This window comes from Lepisma saccharinum, chromosome 1 (genome assembly GCF_977018435.1).
Source record: "Lepisma saccharinum chromosome 1, izLepSacc3.1, whole genome shotgun sequence".
Taxonomy (NCBI): Eukaryota; Metazoa; Arthropoda; class Insecta; order Zygentoma; family Lepismatidae; genus Lepisma; species Lepisma saccharinum.
The window spans coordinates 175,453,877-175,469,375 of NC_139229.1; the positions used below are offsets into that span (position 1 = coordinate 175,453,877).

General features: G+C 40.3%; 1 protein-coding gene across 1 annotated transcript in view; it reads left to right on the forward strand.

The window, feature by feature from the left end:
• Prosalpha2 (proteasome alpha2 subunit) overlaps positions 1-15,499 on the forward strand; it is a 35,015-nt gene that overhangs the window by 7,255 nt on the left and 12,261 nt on the right. Inside the window, exons 2-3 of the mRNA XM_083125930.1 lie at positions 4,316-4,392; positions 9,667-9,780. Of these exons, the coding sequence (XP_082982056.1) occupies positions 4,316-4,392; positions 9,667-9,780 (191 nt within the window). The remainder of the gene's footprint in view (positions 1-4,315; positions 4,393-9,666; positions 9,781-15,499) is intronic.

Here is a 15,499-nt window from a genome sequence, read left to right on the forward strand (position 1 = left end):
CATTCGTTATGCAGTGTTTCAACCTTCGGAACCCAAGAAATACCCATGAACAAAGCTCATCTGATGCAATTTATTTTATTTTTTTTAAACTTTTTCGCATTGTTATACGAAGAAAATTGTATTGTTTCGTGGCGCTATCTGTGAATGGTTTTTGGAGCTATCCATCCCAGAATCTGTGGGAAATTTAAACTAAAAAATTATTTTCATTTCAAATTTTTGAGTCCAAATTTCCCACCGATTCCGGGCTCCACCCCTGGGGTAATTGACCTACCGCTACCGCGGCCCAGCCTCCACTACGATCCGCTCCGTCTCCCCGGCTTTCTCTATAGAGTCCCTGTTAAAGGCATGTTAGAAATTGGCCAGAGTCACCGGCCCCCAAATGAGCTCCAAACTTTTAAACTTGAATAAATCCGTTTCCAGGATATGGAAAACTTACCTGAATTTCACCACGCATCCACGACACATCATATTAGGCATATACCCACTGCCCATTCCTTCTAACGAGTAGCTTACATTCACTGCCACATCTTCGACATTCCTATCTTCATGATCCCGTGTTCAATTAAATTTAAATATCCACTGGATCTTCCACACCCGGTACGAATTTCACCACACATCCACGACACGTCATGTTTCTAACTTTCGTTGGAAACCCAGACAGTTCGAAACACTGGATACCCAATGAACATGAACAAAATACAATCACAACACGTGATGATGTATGAAGGTGTACATGAATAATTTTCCTTCTCAGAACATGTATGTCTTTGTCAGCATTCATTATACCATCAATTGGCACTAATTATCCTGGTCCTTCATGGGTGAAGAATCCCCAAAACATCTTCTTGTCAGGGTGTTTTACGGTCTGTTGCAGATGTGCTGACATTACAGATTCATTACTCGACCGACACATATATTGAACCCTATGTCTCTGGACCTCAAAATGTGTTTCATCTGAGAACACAAACTTTCTTCCAGTCGTCTTCTGTCCAATTTCAATGAGCACAGGCCCACGAGAGACATTTCTTGCGCATTGCAGCCGAAAGTAATGTTTTTTTCACTGGTTTCCTGGCTTTCCGTCCAGCTGCAAGAAGTCTACGTCGTACATTGGAAACATCCAAATGTACTCCTTTGTCCCTCAATTCTCATGTCAGTTCCACTGCAGTTAGAACTGGGTTTTGTTTATTTTTCCTGAGAAGAAATCGGTCATCATTTGGCGATGTCTTCTTCTTCCTCCCACATTGCCCCTTTTTATTAGGTGAAATTGAACCACTTTGTCTGTACTGCTTGATAATTTGATTTACAGTAGCTACACCAACAGAGAATTTTACAGCTATATTCCTTTGTGTCATAGACGTATTTTGAGATAAAGTCACAATCGCAGAACGTTTCCTAGGTGTCGTATCCTTTGGCAAAATCTCGCTGACACCTCCACCACAATTAGCCTACTGATTAAATTAAACAAAATACACTTACGAACGCATAGATATTGATTGATTGATTTAGTTTATTTTACTTCGCGTTTTGTGCCTCTTGGCTAATTTGCGAAGATTGGGATGAGTGATGAAATGATGAAATTGATGAATGAACATTCACAAACAACCAAGCCCAAGTCATAGTTGAACCCGGGACCCTTGGCATCGCAGCACAATGTGCTAACCACTCGGCCACAGGGTCCGGCTACAAATGCATAGATATGTACACAAATGCAAAGGATCAAGGCATGAGATGCCTGACCGTGTCAACAATGCTCAAGTTAATGCACAAAAAACGTGGAAGATAAAAATAGCGACCGCATGTACATAGCTGCCACCTACTGGGCAAGTGCTGACACTTCAGACAAAAAAGGTGCTTGTTCCGAGTAATTCGCACGGAACTGTATTTATTGACTTTCCCAGGTCCATTTTAACGTATCTGATTACCACACTCAGCTGGTCAATCTTACATCCTGAGTTGTATCTAGCAAAATTGCAAAGAAAGGGTCTTGTTTAATATGTTGAACTATTGACCTTAGAACTAATTACGACAAAAGTAAAATCATTTCATTTTGTACCTTAGGGCTTAAATATTTTGTTCTAGTTTTATCATTCTCGAGGTGTGCTTTTAATACAGGATCATAACTAGCAAGTAACTCAATGATACTTAAAAAGTTTCCCATGTTAGAAGATGTACAAGATTCATCATGAGCACGAAAAGCTATGTTACAGTGGGCCAATGTTAAAATTATGTTCAAAATTCTCAAGAGAATTGCAGTGACTTCTTTGTTCTCTTCATGAAAGAAGTTGGATCACATTATTGAATATGCATGAGATTACAGGGCTCCCTTTCCCTGGTCCCCCCCCCCCCCCACACACACTGCAGGCCCTATTGGCTCGTTAGTTATGCCAGTGTGACCTCGTGCATTTAATAAAGCTATAAATGCATCCAACTCTTCCAGTGAAATCGACCAACTATTGTCTCCAGTTTTATTTCGGGCTTCGATTTCAGTACATGACGTAACATAGTATCATCAATGAATAAACGCCAAGCACTAGACACAGAGTTTTCTTGGACATTACTTTTAGAATGTGGTGTGGGTCCTGCGGTTTCTTTCAGTACGTTTTGTGCTCCCAACCTCCCAGCATTATTTTCACTACTGCAAGTTACTGTACAAAGTGTAGTCCTATCCTGACCAATAAACTGTGTTCCTGTCTCAGAAAGAGAGGGTGGCAATGTATCCTCTCTAACTCCCCGCTCAGTGCCACGAAGTCCAGTACCACCACAACCTCTACTGGAGCAAGGAATGGCATGAGCTATGATGGTGTCAAATCCGTCCTGATGTCCTGAACCAGTTGAAGTCCTTCGTATTCCTCCCATACCAGTCTCAGTTATGCTCCCAATTTCACTATCATTGCAAGGAATGTCAGAATCTCTGATATTTTCAGGGTCACTGCTTGATGAATCACTTAGTTCTTTATCTGTTGGATTTGCAAACTCATCTACGCTTATGTCGGTATTCAGAGAATTCATCCCCAATATCAGATCCATCCTCTCGTAATTGTCGCAGTTCATGAAGTATTTGTGGTGCAGACAAACGACGCAAATGAGACATTCTTGTGAAAGTCTGAACCCAACAAGAGACAAAAGCTAACTATTTCCTTCTGCAACGAAACATAAACAGAAAAGAAAACAACGAACAAAAGAGCTATTCATTGTTGTGCTGGAATTCAATGGCATGGTGGCATAAACAGTCGTTCTGATCGACAATGGTGGCATGCAAAATATACAGCAGTCAGAATGACCGCTGTTGGCCCTTTTAGGTATAGTGTTCCATATAACGGTTTTCTGAAATATTTGTAAAGTTAATTTCTTGTGTATAACAAGTACATCCTAATTAATGAAAAGTCAGCAATTGCCAGTTCAAAATTTGCAAAAGACTGGACATGGTGGGAAATTAAATTTAGCTTGCGGTCAAAATGACCGCTTCGGCCCTTCTAGTGTTAAATAAAAAGAGAAGGTGGTGCTCTCACCATCAGATGCTGTTGGTCTTACCCTTCATCCCTTCTAGGATTGCACCATTGATTAGAGCCTGGATGAGCCACTCTATGCAAGGACACTAGGCCATATGCCCTATTGACTCGACTGCTGCAGCTCAGCACAGATATCTAGACACAGCTAAAGCAAACCACATTAGAAGGGATTTGAAATATGTAGATGTAACTTATCAGAATGTAGAAATCATAATGATTTTTCAAAATGAGATAACAATTTTAAAGCAGTCAGTGTTAGCTCAGGCCAAAGGTCCAGCAGCATTTTAAATATTCGTGATTTTTATAAAAGATGAACATGCTTGATAATGGTCTCTGTAGCTACAGATCGTACTAGAATAATACTAAATGATTATCTTTAATAATTACTAATTAGTAAACAGGGGTACAAGGAGTGACCTTTTCAGAAGTGGCAGCCTCGCTTCCATGTACGTATTAAACCCCAGTAAACAGAATTTCAGCAGTCCTGGACCTACAGTCAGTATAGTCCTCTGTAAGGGTGTGTGTCATCCTGTGCTTTGTCCATATGTGCGCTGAGTGCCCCTTTACAGCCTCAGCTTTTAACCTAGGTAAGAATATTTTAGTTCTTAGAGGCAGTTGTTGCTTTGTAGGTATGGTAAGGGAGTTTGATTCTGTATATTGTGTGTAACATTCTTCATTTCAGTCAATAATTAGTAACCAATTTGAATTACTCTGTGAAATATAGTATAAGCATACTGTTGATGAAGGCACAATTTTTGTCATCATTCTATTTTAAAACTAAGAGAAAATAATATATTCTGTTGCAGCCCTTCAGGAAAATTGGTACAGATAGAATATGCATTAGCAGCTGTAGCATCAGGGGCACCATCCGTTGGGATTAAAGGTAAGCTTTTATATCTATGACTTGATCCTAAATATAAACAGTGTATAGTATAATTATTGCTGAAGATATTTTTGTATGTATTAGATGATCTCAAAATATCCAGTAGTGCCAAGGACTAGGATGTAAGATCATGTGTAAAATATAGTAAAAATTGCTTGAAACAATTGCTCTAGCTTCCATGATTGATATTTTGTGTGGTATTTAAATGTGTTGTAAAAATGTTTTTGCTAGAAATTGGCAATCTGAAATGGCAGGGGGGGGGGGGGGGGAGTGGTAAAATATGTGTGTGTGACACTCGCGCAATATTAGCATATTATTTCTTGTTAATGATGGTAATTTTTGTAATTATTATAATTAGGGCCCGGGACTTTGTTATAACATATTTTTTATTTGGCATCGGATCAAATACTAAGGTGAGATCTTTATGTATCTCATGAAAATCAACCGAATTAGACGAACTTGATGAGGCATATTTTACCAATTTCACATTTATACAACATTTCAATTTTCTCGGAATAAGACATACAAGGGTCGTTCAAGGTTGACCGGGATTTTCGTACGTAAAAAATCGATGAATAGCCGGATCATGATGAAACGTGCGGGTGACGTAATGTATTCCTTCGCGAGTAACTAGCGCCCGGCATGACGTATTTTGCGCATGCGCAGCAGTTGCAGCGAACATGGCGGCAAGCAGTGTGTCTTTGGCTGTGGAGCAGCGGCGTGTAATCAAATTTCTCGTGAAGGAGAAAGTGAAACCAGCTGAGATTTTCAGACGATTGCAAGCACAGTATGGTGAACAAACGATGTCGCGGGCAAGAGTGAACGAATGGTGTGAGCAGTTTCGCAAAGGACGGGAGCAGGTGACAAATGAAGCGCATGGACACATTCGACTGACTGCAGTCACACCAGTGAATATCACACGTGTTGAGCAATTAATTCTTGAGAACCGGCGAGTAACAGTGCGGGATATTGCTGCCGAGGTGAATATCAGTGTCGGGAGTGTTGAGACAATCATTCACGACCACTTACGCTTCCGCAAAATCTGTGCAAGGTGGGTTCTCCGCCAGCTGACATTCGATCAGAAGTGGACACGCAGGACGGTCTGTGAACAGCTTCTGAATCGGTTTCGAGCAGAAGGTGATGGATTGTTGCAATCCATCATGACGTGTGATGAAACATGGTTGCACAATTCAACCCCAGAGACCAAAAGACGCAGCATGGAGTGGCGGCATAAAGGTTCCCCGCCCCCCAAGAAAAGCAAAACGCAGCCGTCCGCTGGAAAGATCATGGCAAGTGTCTTCTGGGACATGAAGGGCGTTATCCATGTGGATTTTCTGGACAAAGGGAGCACGATTAATGCCCAGTATTACTCCACATTGTTGAGTGGTGCTGTACGAAAGTCCATTCGCAAGGAAAGACCTGGGATGTTGTCTGGAAATGTCATTCTTCTCCATGACAATGCCTGCCCTCACACAGCCAATGTGACAACAACAACTCTGGCTGACATGCGCTGGGAAGTTCTGCCCCATCCCCCGTACAGTCCGGATTTAGCCCCCAGTGATTATCATTTGTTTGCACCCCTTAAAGACCATCTGAGAGGGAAGAAATTCACGACAGACGAAGCACTGCGGAGCGATATCCTCCAGTGGCTACGACAACAACCAAGTTCTTTCTACGCCAAAGGAATTTGGGAGCTGCCAGAACGATGGCAACGGTGCCTCGGCGCGCATGGAGAATACTTTGAAAAACTGACATAGTTTGGTGTTTCTTCTGCTACCTCTGTCTAGATTTACTAGAGCTGTAGCAAGCTGCCAATTATGCTTTGGATTCCACAAAGGTTTAAAAATGGCATAATAGTAAATTAAACTTGGGATAATTGCATGATATATTCAATATTTTCCCACTATATTCTTCGGTTATAGGAATTCTGACTTCATTGAATACCTCACCCCACCCTATCATCCCTGGAAGATACTGACTTCCTGTATAATAAGAAATCCGAAGGTAATGTTCTGCATATTCTGATTTTTTTTCACTTTTATGACATAATTACATACATATTTTACAGTCCTATAGAACATAAAGTCCCGGCTCCTAATTATAATTAATCAATAACTGCACATGTAATCAACAAAAGAAGCAGTGATTCAATAAGAAAATTGTTCCTTGAATTTAAAGATAAAAAAGTGAGAGACCTCTCCTCATGAAAGTATGGCACAGGAAAGCTATGGTTAATAATCATGTGTGATGCAGTTTGTGTCTGATTATATTAAATTTGAAGTGGACACAGTCATTGTAATGTTTTAATGCTATAAAAATCTGGTGTAGGGATTGAGTGCCTTCCCCCACCCTTAGCTCTAGAAGAAGTTCAAAGTCAAAGCAACAATAATGAAATGTGAAATATCTGATGATGTAAAATCAAGATGATGATAATAATAATAACGGTGGCTACTCACCAGGAATTCTGCTTGAATTTTTCTCCTCGGACGTGAAAAATTGCAACTTATATTTGTTCAAATCTCATTGAATTTATTCATATTTATAAATGCCCTGAGACAAGTATTTCACATGTTATTTTTATCGAGGAAGGAGAAAAATGCTAAGTGGAAAATTAAACTGAATTTTTTCGGTCCTCTTACTTTGTTAGTGCCCTTTGCAGAACAATTTGACAGTTGTTACAACCTTGGTGACAATGAAGTTCGACCAGAAAGGAATGCGTGATTAAATGCACAGAGGCATAGGCGGTGGAATGGGTGACCTGCAGAAGTGACGCATGTGTGTAAGAGGAGGCTAGAAGAGCAGGCAAGAATCGTGATCCCAGCATGTTGCACCCAAGGTCATGTAAAGAACGAAAACGGGGAACTATACGCGTGACATTGAACTTCGACCAGGCACCAGAACCATACGGAAAATTCCAGATAGTGGCGCATTCGACGGGAGCATGACATCACGGACACGATAAGGGAGTCCGCCGTATATAAGCACGTGCTGTGCACCGAGGAACCACAGTGCATCATCACCATGGCCAGGGGCAAACCTATTGACAACACCGTGAGGAGAAGAGTGGTGGAGTTGCAACGGGATGGACTCAGTGAACGGGAAATAGGGTGCCAACTGAACTTACCCAAGTCAACCGTCCACTGCATCATCAAACACCACCAAAATACGGGTACTACAGAGCCAGTAAGGCCCCCGGTCGAAAACGCCTGCTGAGCGTGCGTGACCTACGGATATTTAGGCACTATATCCAGACCAACAATCATGTTTCTGTGGCCGAATTACGACTGTGGACTCGAGAACGCTTTCACATTGAAGTGTCAACCAGAACCATTCGCCGTTACCTACAGCGATGCGGTTACCGAGTGTACAAGGCGAAACGTAAACCCTTCCTTTCCATGTTGAACAAAGGCAATCGACTACGGTGAGCACGAATGTACCGGGGATGGATATTTCGGCAGTGGAACAGGGTTTTGTGGACGGACGAATCCATTTTCAATATTGCGTACGGGAAAATACGGAAAACAGTCATTTGTCGGAAGGAGGAACAGAATGAAGCAAAAAGTTATGCACGTCGGGTACAGAAACCTGCGTCAGTGATGGTATGGGGATGCATGACGGCATCTGGGTTTGGCCCACTACATGTCTGTGAGGGCATTGTGAATGCACACGCCTATACACGCATACTGGAGCGGCATCTTCCCACAGTGCGAAGGCACCTGTTCCACAGGCGGCGTCTCATCTTTCAACACAACAATGCCAGGCCTCATACAGCGTGGCCGACAAGAGAATGGTTGACTCGCCATCACGTGCAAACTCTGCCATGGCCACCATCGAGTCCCGACCTCTCGCCCATTGAGAATGTGTGGCATGTTCTTAAGCGACGTGTGCAACAGAGGGGATCCACGACAGTGGCTGCTCTTATCGCCTGCCTGCAGGAGGAATGGCACCGCATCGATGTGGACTACCTTGAACGACTCGTCCGCAGCATGCCCCGACGCATTGCCACAGTTATTTGCCGACGGGGCAGCGTCACACCATGGTAAACAGGATCCCCTCTAACAGTGGTCGAACTTCCATGTCACGTGTAGATGGACGAAAATGTTGTATTTTGTGTGGACACCATACATTGCTGCGTTGCAGCGGAAATTTATGTTTTCCTTTGTTCCATGTAGCCTGCTGAATAAAATATGTTCAGCATATGCATGTGTTCTCCTTCTTTCACAACGCACTCCTATATTTGTGACTGGTCGAACTTCATTGTCACTAAGGTTGTAGTTAGGCTATTGCAAGATAAGGTATATCAAAGTTAATTAGGTAAATTTGAGTGTGAAATTCTTATACAATTAACAATTTTTCGTAGATTAGTACATTATGTAACATTTGAAACTTGTGTTTGTAGATATATTTTGAATCTCAGTATGCGAAATTTAATTATATATAGTGTTTAATTGAATTGAATTAGTCATTTTGGATTCATTGGAATCACACAATCCCTATATTTGCATGTGTGTGATGAGAGGCGATATAATACATTAAGTTGAAATAGAGAAAACATTACTTGTATCCTTGAAGTTCACCTTGAAATTATACTTGAATCTTATCATGGTCCTAGAGTGGCCACCCTTAATAAGTCACCTAAAGTGACTGTCTATTCCCCCCAAAATTAAAATTTCAGCTGGTGTGCATATACATATCCAGGTGGGGGCCAGTAGAAGCTTCTGCCCTGGTTGAGGAAAAAAAAAGAGAATTGTAGAATTACATATAGCAAACTTAGGCAGAGGGAATTTTCTATCACATTGAATCACTGTCATGAATTCTTTGAAATAAGTGTACGCATGATCAATTTTCTTGCACACATAATTGTTGAAATTCAAGATAGGGTGGCACATACTCTTTTTATAATACAGTTGTCATTCACAACAACACTGGAACAGTACTTGCTGGTAGGCATTTCGATACAATATTCAAGCAGAAACAGAAGTGCCTATTACTTAAGGAAGAAAAATGTGCTCATTGCACATCAAGGATAATTCCAGCTATTATAGAATATGTTGCCAATTATTGAAAAGTCATTATTTTTTCTTGCTACCTCATGGGTTAATGAGGATGAATGACGAGCTGGTGACCTGTGGCTTCCTAGCACATTATGTCGAACATTCTCCCACAGAGGCTGTTCTTCTTCAGTCTTCTTTTATTTGAGTCTTACAGTGATGTGTAATATCATATTTTGCATATTTTTTACAATTTTTTTTTTTTTGCTTCATTTATTTGCAGCAAAAACTGGAGTGGTACTAGCAACTGAAAACAAGCACAAGAACATTTTATATGAGGAGCACAGTGTTAACAAGGTGGAGATGGTGACACAGCATATTGGCATGGTGTACAGTGGTAAGTTTTACAAAATTTTACTTTAATATAAAGTTATGCATGTGAAAATGTACAATTAAATTGTACTGAAAAGGTGTAAAGAAACTGCATTTGGTTGTATCATGTTACAGTGTGTGTGAAGTCAAATGAAATTATCATATGAAGATAACTGTAAAGCATAGAGATGAAATCAGCTCTGAATAAAATAAGAATTAAAATATACAGGAACTGGGGGAGAAAAGTTTATTGAAGATAATTCGTAGCCTGCTCACAATTATTACTAGTATCTTTGTGTGGGCAATTGTATTTGTCTATAAGACACTGAGACGACACACTACTGGTGAGGTCATCCTATGAACCAATGGCGTCACAAAATACTTTATTTCCTAACTCCTTCCCATGCGATCAAAAATTTCAAATTATGCAAATGGCCCTTTGTGCATCTCGCCTACGGTGCTAGAAGCTACTATTGCGAGTCCCACAGATGAGGAAATTGATAGGTAAAATCCCGTATGATTAAACTTAAAAAAATATTTGAATATAAATATCAAATGGTAACTCAACTTTTTAATTCCAGAAATTTAACCTGAACAAGCCTCGAATAAATAATTCATGCAAAGATGGAATATTATCTAGTTACAAAGTGAACCACATATGAACACACTGTATATAGTAAGGCTAGATAACACAATTTATTTGAATCTATAGTATAGTGGAACCACAAGCAAAAAAACCTGCGCAGAAGCACATCGCGCCGGCAGGTGCAAGAAAGGGCAGGGGGAAGCAACATTCGCGCTGGCTCACGACAGCGTTGCCAGGCCTATTGATTTCTCGGGAGAATTTCTTAATAAACTATTGCTATGGAACCTCCAACGGCCAGCTTAAAAACACGTTTCCTGCTCATCTTACTTGAACATGGAGGGGAGATGTGGAGTGGAACTCCACTCAGCCGTGAAAAAACTGTGAAATTATGTCAAACGCTACTCAATTGCGCTAGGACATTATTTTATTACTTTTACTACATTACTATTTTTATATGGCTGTATTTTATCCCACCCTAAACTCTATTTCTATTTTAGTTATTTTACGTCGCTTTTGTGCCTCTACGGATAAGTACGACAATATGGATGAATGAAAAACTGATGAAATGGATGATGTGACACAAACACAGTGAAACGTCCTTTCCTTACGAGGTAGAAACACTGACTTCGTAACGTGGGCAAATTATGTTATACATGTATGTGTTTGTTGGTGTGTGTGTATTTCTAGCAGGTGGGGAGGATGGGTGGCACCCTAGCATAAGCCTTGCTATCTTGAATTATTGAGGAAGACATGCTGTCTAATTCACCAAATATATTTCACATACGTAATGCATTTTCTCATTATGGTGCGGGACGCGTGCCCACCCCTATCGATAGCTGTACACCAAACACCAGCAGAAGGCAAATTGATTTGTTATTGTTAGCATTCGACTTGACAGATTGTGGAAAATCGCCGACAACGAAAGGCGGCACGTTAGCTTCATCTGTGAACACAACTTTCTACCATTTCCTGTCATAAAAATTCCTCGCGATAATGGAGGCATCGCAAACCCCTTGTGTCGGTGCTGAGAAAGGGCAAATTTGAGGGTGTTTTCCATGCACCCTCTAACCGGAAAATGCGGAAGAGATGAAAGATGTTGGTCGGTTCCCTCGGGCAGTTTACTTTCTTTTGTTTGAAACACGTCCACTCCTGAAATGGAGATCTTCGGTATATTTTTGCCAAACACAGGGTGCTGGGTTTAGCACCATTGTTACAAAAGCATCTGTGACGTTTACACCATAAACAATGCGTGCCACTCCCCTTGCCCCCCCCCCCCCCCCCAGTGCGCACGACTATGCCGTTCCTCCGCCCCCCAAGAACGTCGTTCATCCGCTACTATTAGATCATCGGATTTTGTAGCAGATCTTCTGGTTTCCCAAGGAACAATCTCCCGAATTTTTCAAATCTGACCTGGCAACACTGCCCCGAACACCGATAACGGCAGGGAAGTTGCGCGAACGCTTTGGACGGAAGGTTTTTTTCCTTGTGGTCGAGCTATAGTGGGCACATCCCACATATTTCTATTGTACCTTGAATACCCTGAATTTAGTACTTTTTTAATGTAGATGGGCTACAAAAGTTAAGTCACGAATCTGACACATCCTGGAACAAAGTACAAATTTGGTATCAAACTCTTGGACCACCCTCAAATTTGCATTAGCACAAGGCGGACAGTGACATTACTTCCCGTTCTGAAGCATCACCAAGAGAGGGATGACTTCCCTTTCTTCCCTCTTTGTGGTGAAGCAAATGTAATGTACAACATATTGACAATACTATCACTATACATGTGATCACTGCGAGCATAGAACTCCCCCCTTGCTGGAAGAGAATTACAAACTTAGCAAAAATACCATTCACATTACACAGAGGAATGTTCAATGTGGGTGAAATTTTAACAAACATCATACTAATACACGACAGTTTATTATACCACCAAAACAGAAGTCTTCTTTTACAGATCAGCAGATTGCCATGAAATTTTAAATGTACCGGGTGTTTCAGAAATAATTGAGGAGTTACAAAAATTTATTGCAAGTAAACTATTGAACTTACATTAATGAAACCTGTCCAGACCGATGGAGGAATGCAAACAGTTTGTGCGTTTATGTTTTGTTAAGCTGAGAGTTCACATCTCTGCCGCTAGGTGACACTCAAATCAGCATATCACTCACAGTGTTTTGTGCAATGTTTTGCACCCAAGATCACCGGACCTTACACCGTGGATTTTTTTTTTTTTGCGGGGTTTCATCAAAGACAGGGTATTCGTCTCATTGATGATGCATGATATCGCAGCCCTAAGGGAGCATATCATCGCAGCTGTAGACACTATCGACAGACCTATGTTGATGTGAGTGTGGCAAGAAGTAGAATATTGTATTGATGCGTGCTGTGTCTCCCGTGGTGCACACATTGAACATTTGTAGGTGTAAAAAAACCTGAGTTTTTCGTTCATTCTGGACTGGTTTCATTAACGTATGTTCAATACTTTACTTGCAATAAATTTTTGTAACCCCTCAAGTATTTATGAAACACCTGTATGTAAAAAGAATAAACCTTTGATTGTTTTACACTGAACGTGTTGATATTCAGAGTTTTGTTCTCAAATTTCTTTCTTTAGATGGAAAAGTTATGCCCCACAATCACAAACGTTAACTTGTTCATTAACACACAAAGTATATACTGAGAAATGTAAACATTGAAATAACTAACCCCTGTGTTAAGCCTCGGCTGGATGTTGAAAGGAATCGCGATTTCGAGAGTATCGTTAGTTCCTTTCCTAACAATAGTACGAAGAAGTGCGAGGGAAGCGTTGGCATCGCTGTCTACGAATTTCCCTCTGTCCCTATCAGATGCTTCCCATCTTTGCTGCAGACTTTCTACAACTTGTCTCACTTATCGCACCAAATTCAAGACCCTTCTTGGTCTAGCTCCGTATTTCGTCTTCTGAGGCTAGGTCAGGTTAAGTGTTTGCATTGTTAGAGTGTACTTATGCTGAGAGATTTAAACTAACAAGCCTCCGTAACCACGAAAGCATTCGGCGCTTACGTCAGAAGATGACATTTTGTGCGTGACCAAGATTGTGTTCGAATTTGGTGCAATGAGCCATACCCTCTCCGTAATTTGACCCAGCCGCTTTTACGATCTGGTAGGTAGAGAAGGGAAGGGACGGAAGACAAAGGGGGCAGTGAGGAGGAGAATATTCATGGCCACTGACAGATGTGCCTGAGCGCATGTTTTCTTCAGCTGAACCATAGTTGCGAGACACTTTTTCCAACTTGTTTTTAGATTACCAGCTCTCTCGTGCTGTGAAGTTGCGTGTTTTAGATTTGAGGGTCACAGGTGTAACTTGGCGAGGGCAAAGAGTTAGGGGTCAATTGTCCCGCAAATTTTCAGGCTATTAAAAATTTACAAGTTAGGATATTTTTGATAATCTCCTGGGACGTAAGGAACAATGAAAAAACAGTAGTTTTTATAATTTCTCAAATGTAACAATTATTTAGTAAAATAGTTCTGGATGTTATTTCAATGAGATTGACAACTTTTCGATTCTCTTCTGCATCCAACTTAAGTCCCAAGTTCGATTATGCCCCCCCCCCTCCAAAATAAAATAGGCCCCAACTATTCTCATGCAAAACGCTACTCACTTTGTGATATCAGTTCACGATTATTGGTATTTTTGTATCTACAGTTCCAGTAGTTTGAGATATCAATAAGTGTACAGAATGGATGGATGCACGTAAACAGTGTGGTATATAGAACATTTCTAGGGGAGGGCAATAAGCAACTACCCGTAAAGCATTGACATTTAATAGTATTACAGGAGTAAAAACTTGGGCCACAAGAAGGGGAGGTGTAGAAACCATAATTCCCCAATTCACCTTACAAACATATTCTTGAACGTAACCATTCAGCTTTTTAAGCATCTTGTAATGAAAGGCTCCCGGGGTTCAATTGTCACAGAGGATATTGTGAAGTGGTTCAAATTCTGCTCTAAACAGTCTGAGTAAAAAATTGACTCATAACAAAAAAATGATAATGGAGAGATAATTATAACCAATGAAATTAATGTCAATAATTGAATATTTATCGAATAAAAAAATTATATTACATGTAGTTGGAAAAAAGTAAGTTTATGATTAATATTTTATGCATATTATTTTTAGTAGTAGTGTACATAAATCTTCTTTGTAATGCCATTCAAAGCTGTATGATCCCAATATAATCCTTGCCTTCTAAAAAGTTCAGACGAAGAAATTAATAACCATCGATTGTGCAACAAATGTTAATATTTTCATTACTTATTTTTAGTACTTGGTCAGTCTTTCGGGGCTCCAGACTCCTGGACCCCTCCTAAATCTGTCCTTCAAAGCCATATGATCCCAATATTATCCTTGTCTTCCAATAAGTTCAGAGGAAATTATACAACAAAGGCTAAACGAATATATTTTTCATTACTTAATTTTAGTACTTGATAAGTCTTTCAGGGGGGGGGGGTGTTCTGGACTCCCTGGACCCCCTAAATACATCCTTGATGTAGACCTATATTTGTTCACAATTTACATTAAATCCTTAATGAGTGCAGAAAGGGGCGCAAGATCTTCATGTATTTCGGAATTATCTGTTTTTAAAATTATTAAAAATCCTCAAAAATTAAAAAATAATAATTATAAATATTCCAGTAAGAAACAGGAGATTCATGTGTGCTGATCTAAAATGGAATTTTCCATTCCCCCACTTTGTTAATCTTATGGCTACCAAGAAAAATGTTCCTGCGCCGCTTCTGCTTGTCGGAAGTGCTTGTGCGGTTCTTAACATTAAAACAAGGAGTGAAATCTTCTATATTAATCTAAAAAATAATCCACAAGAATAATTGCCCATGCAAAGCAGATTTTATGTTCTGTGTGACAGCACTGTGCTCGACTCGCACTTATTATTGGCCAGCGAGAGAGACTGAAAATGTGAACCAATGACTCGTCACCAGAGATTGAGTAAGGGGCCAGTTGCACGTTACACTTCACGTAGTTTAAATTGTTGATTTTTATACTAAATGTTGTTTTGAATTTATGGTGTTTTTTTGGGTTGGGTGTACATACGCATTGATTGTCTTCGAGAACGTTTTATGCAACGAAAATAATATTTTATTATTTAATTTGAG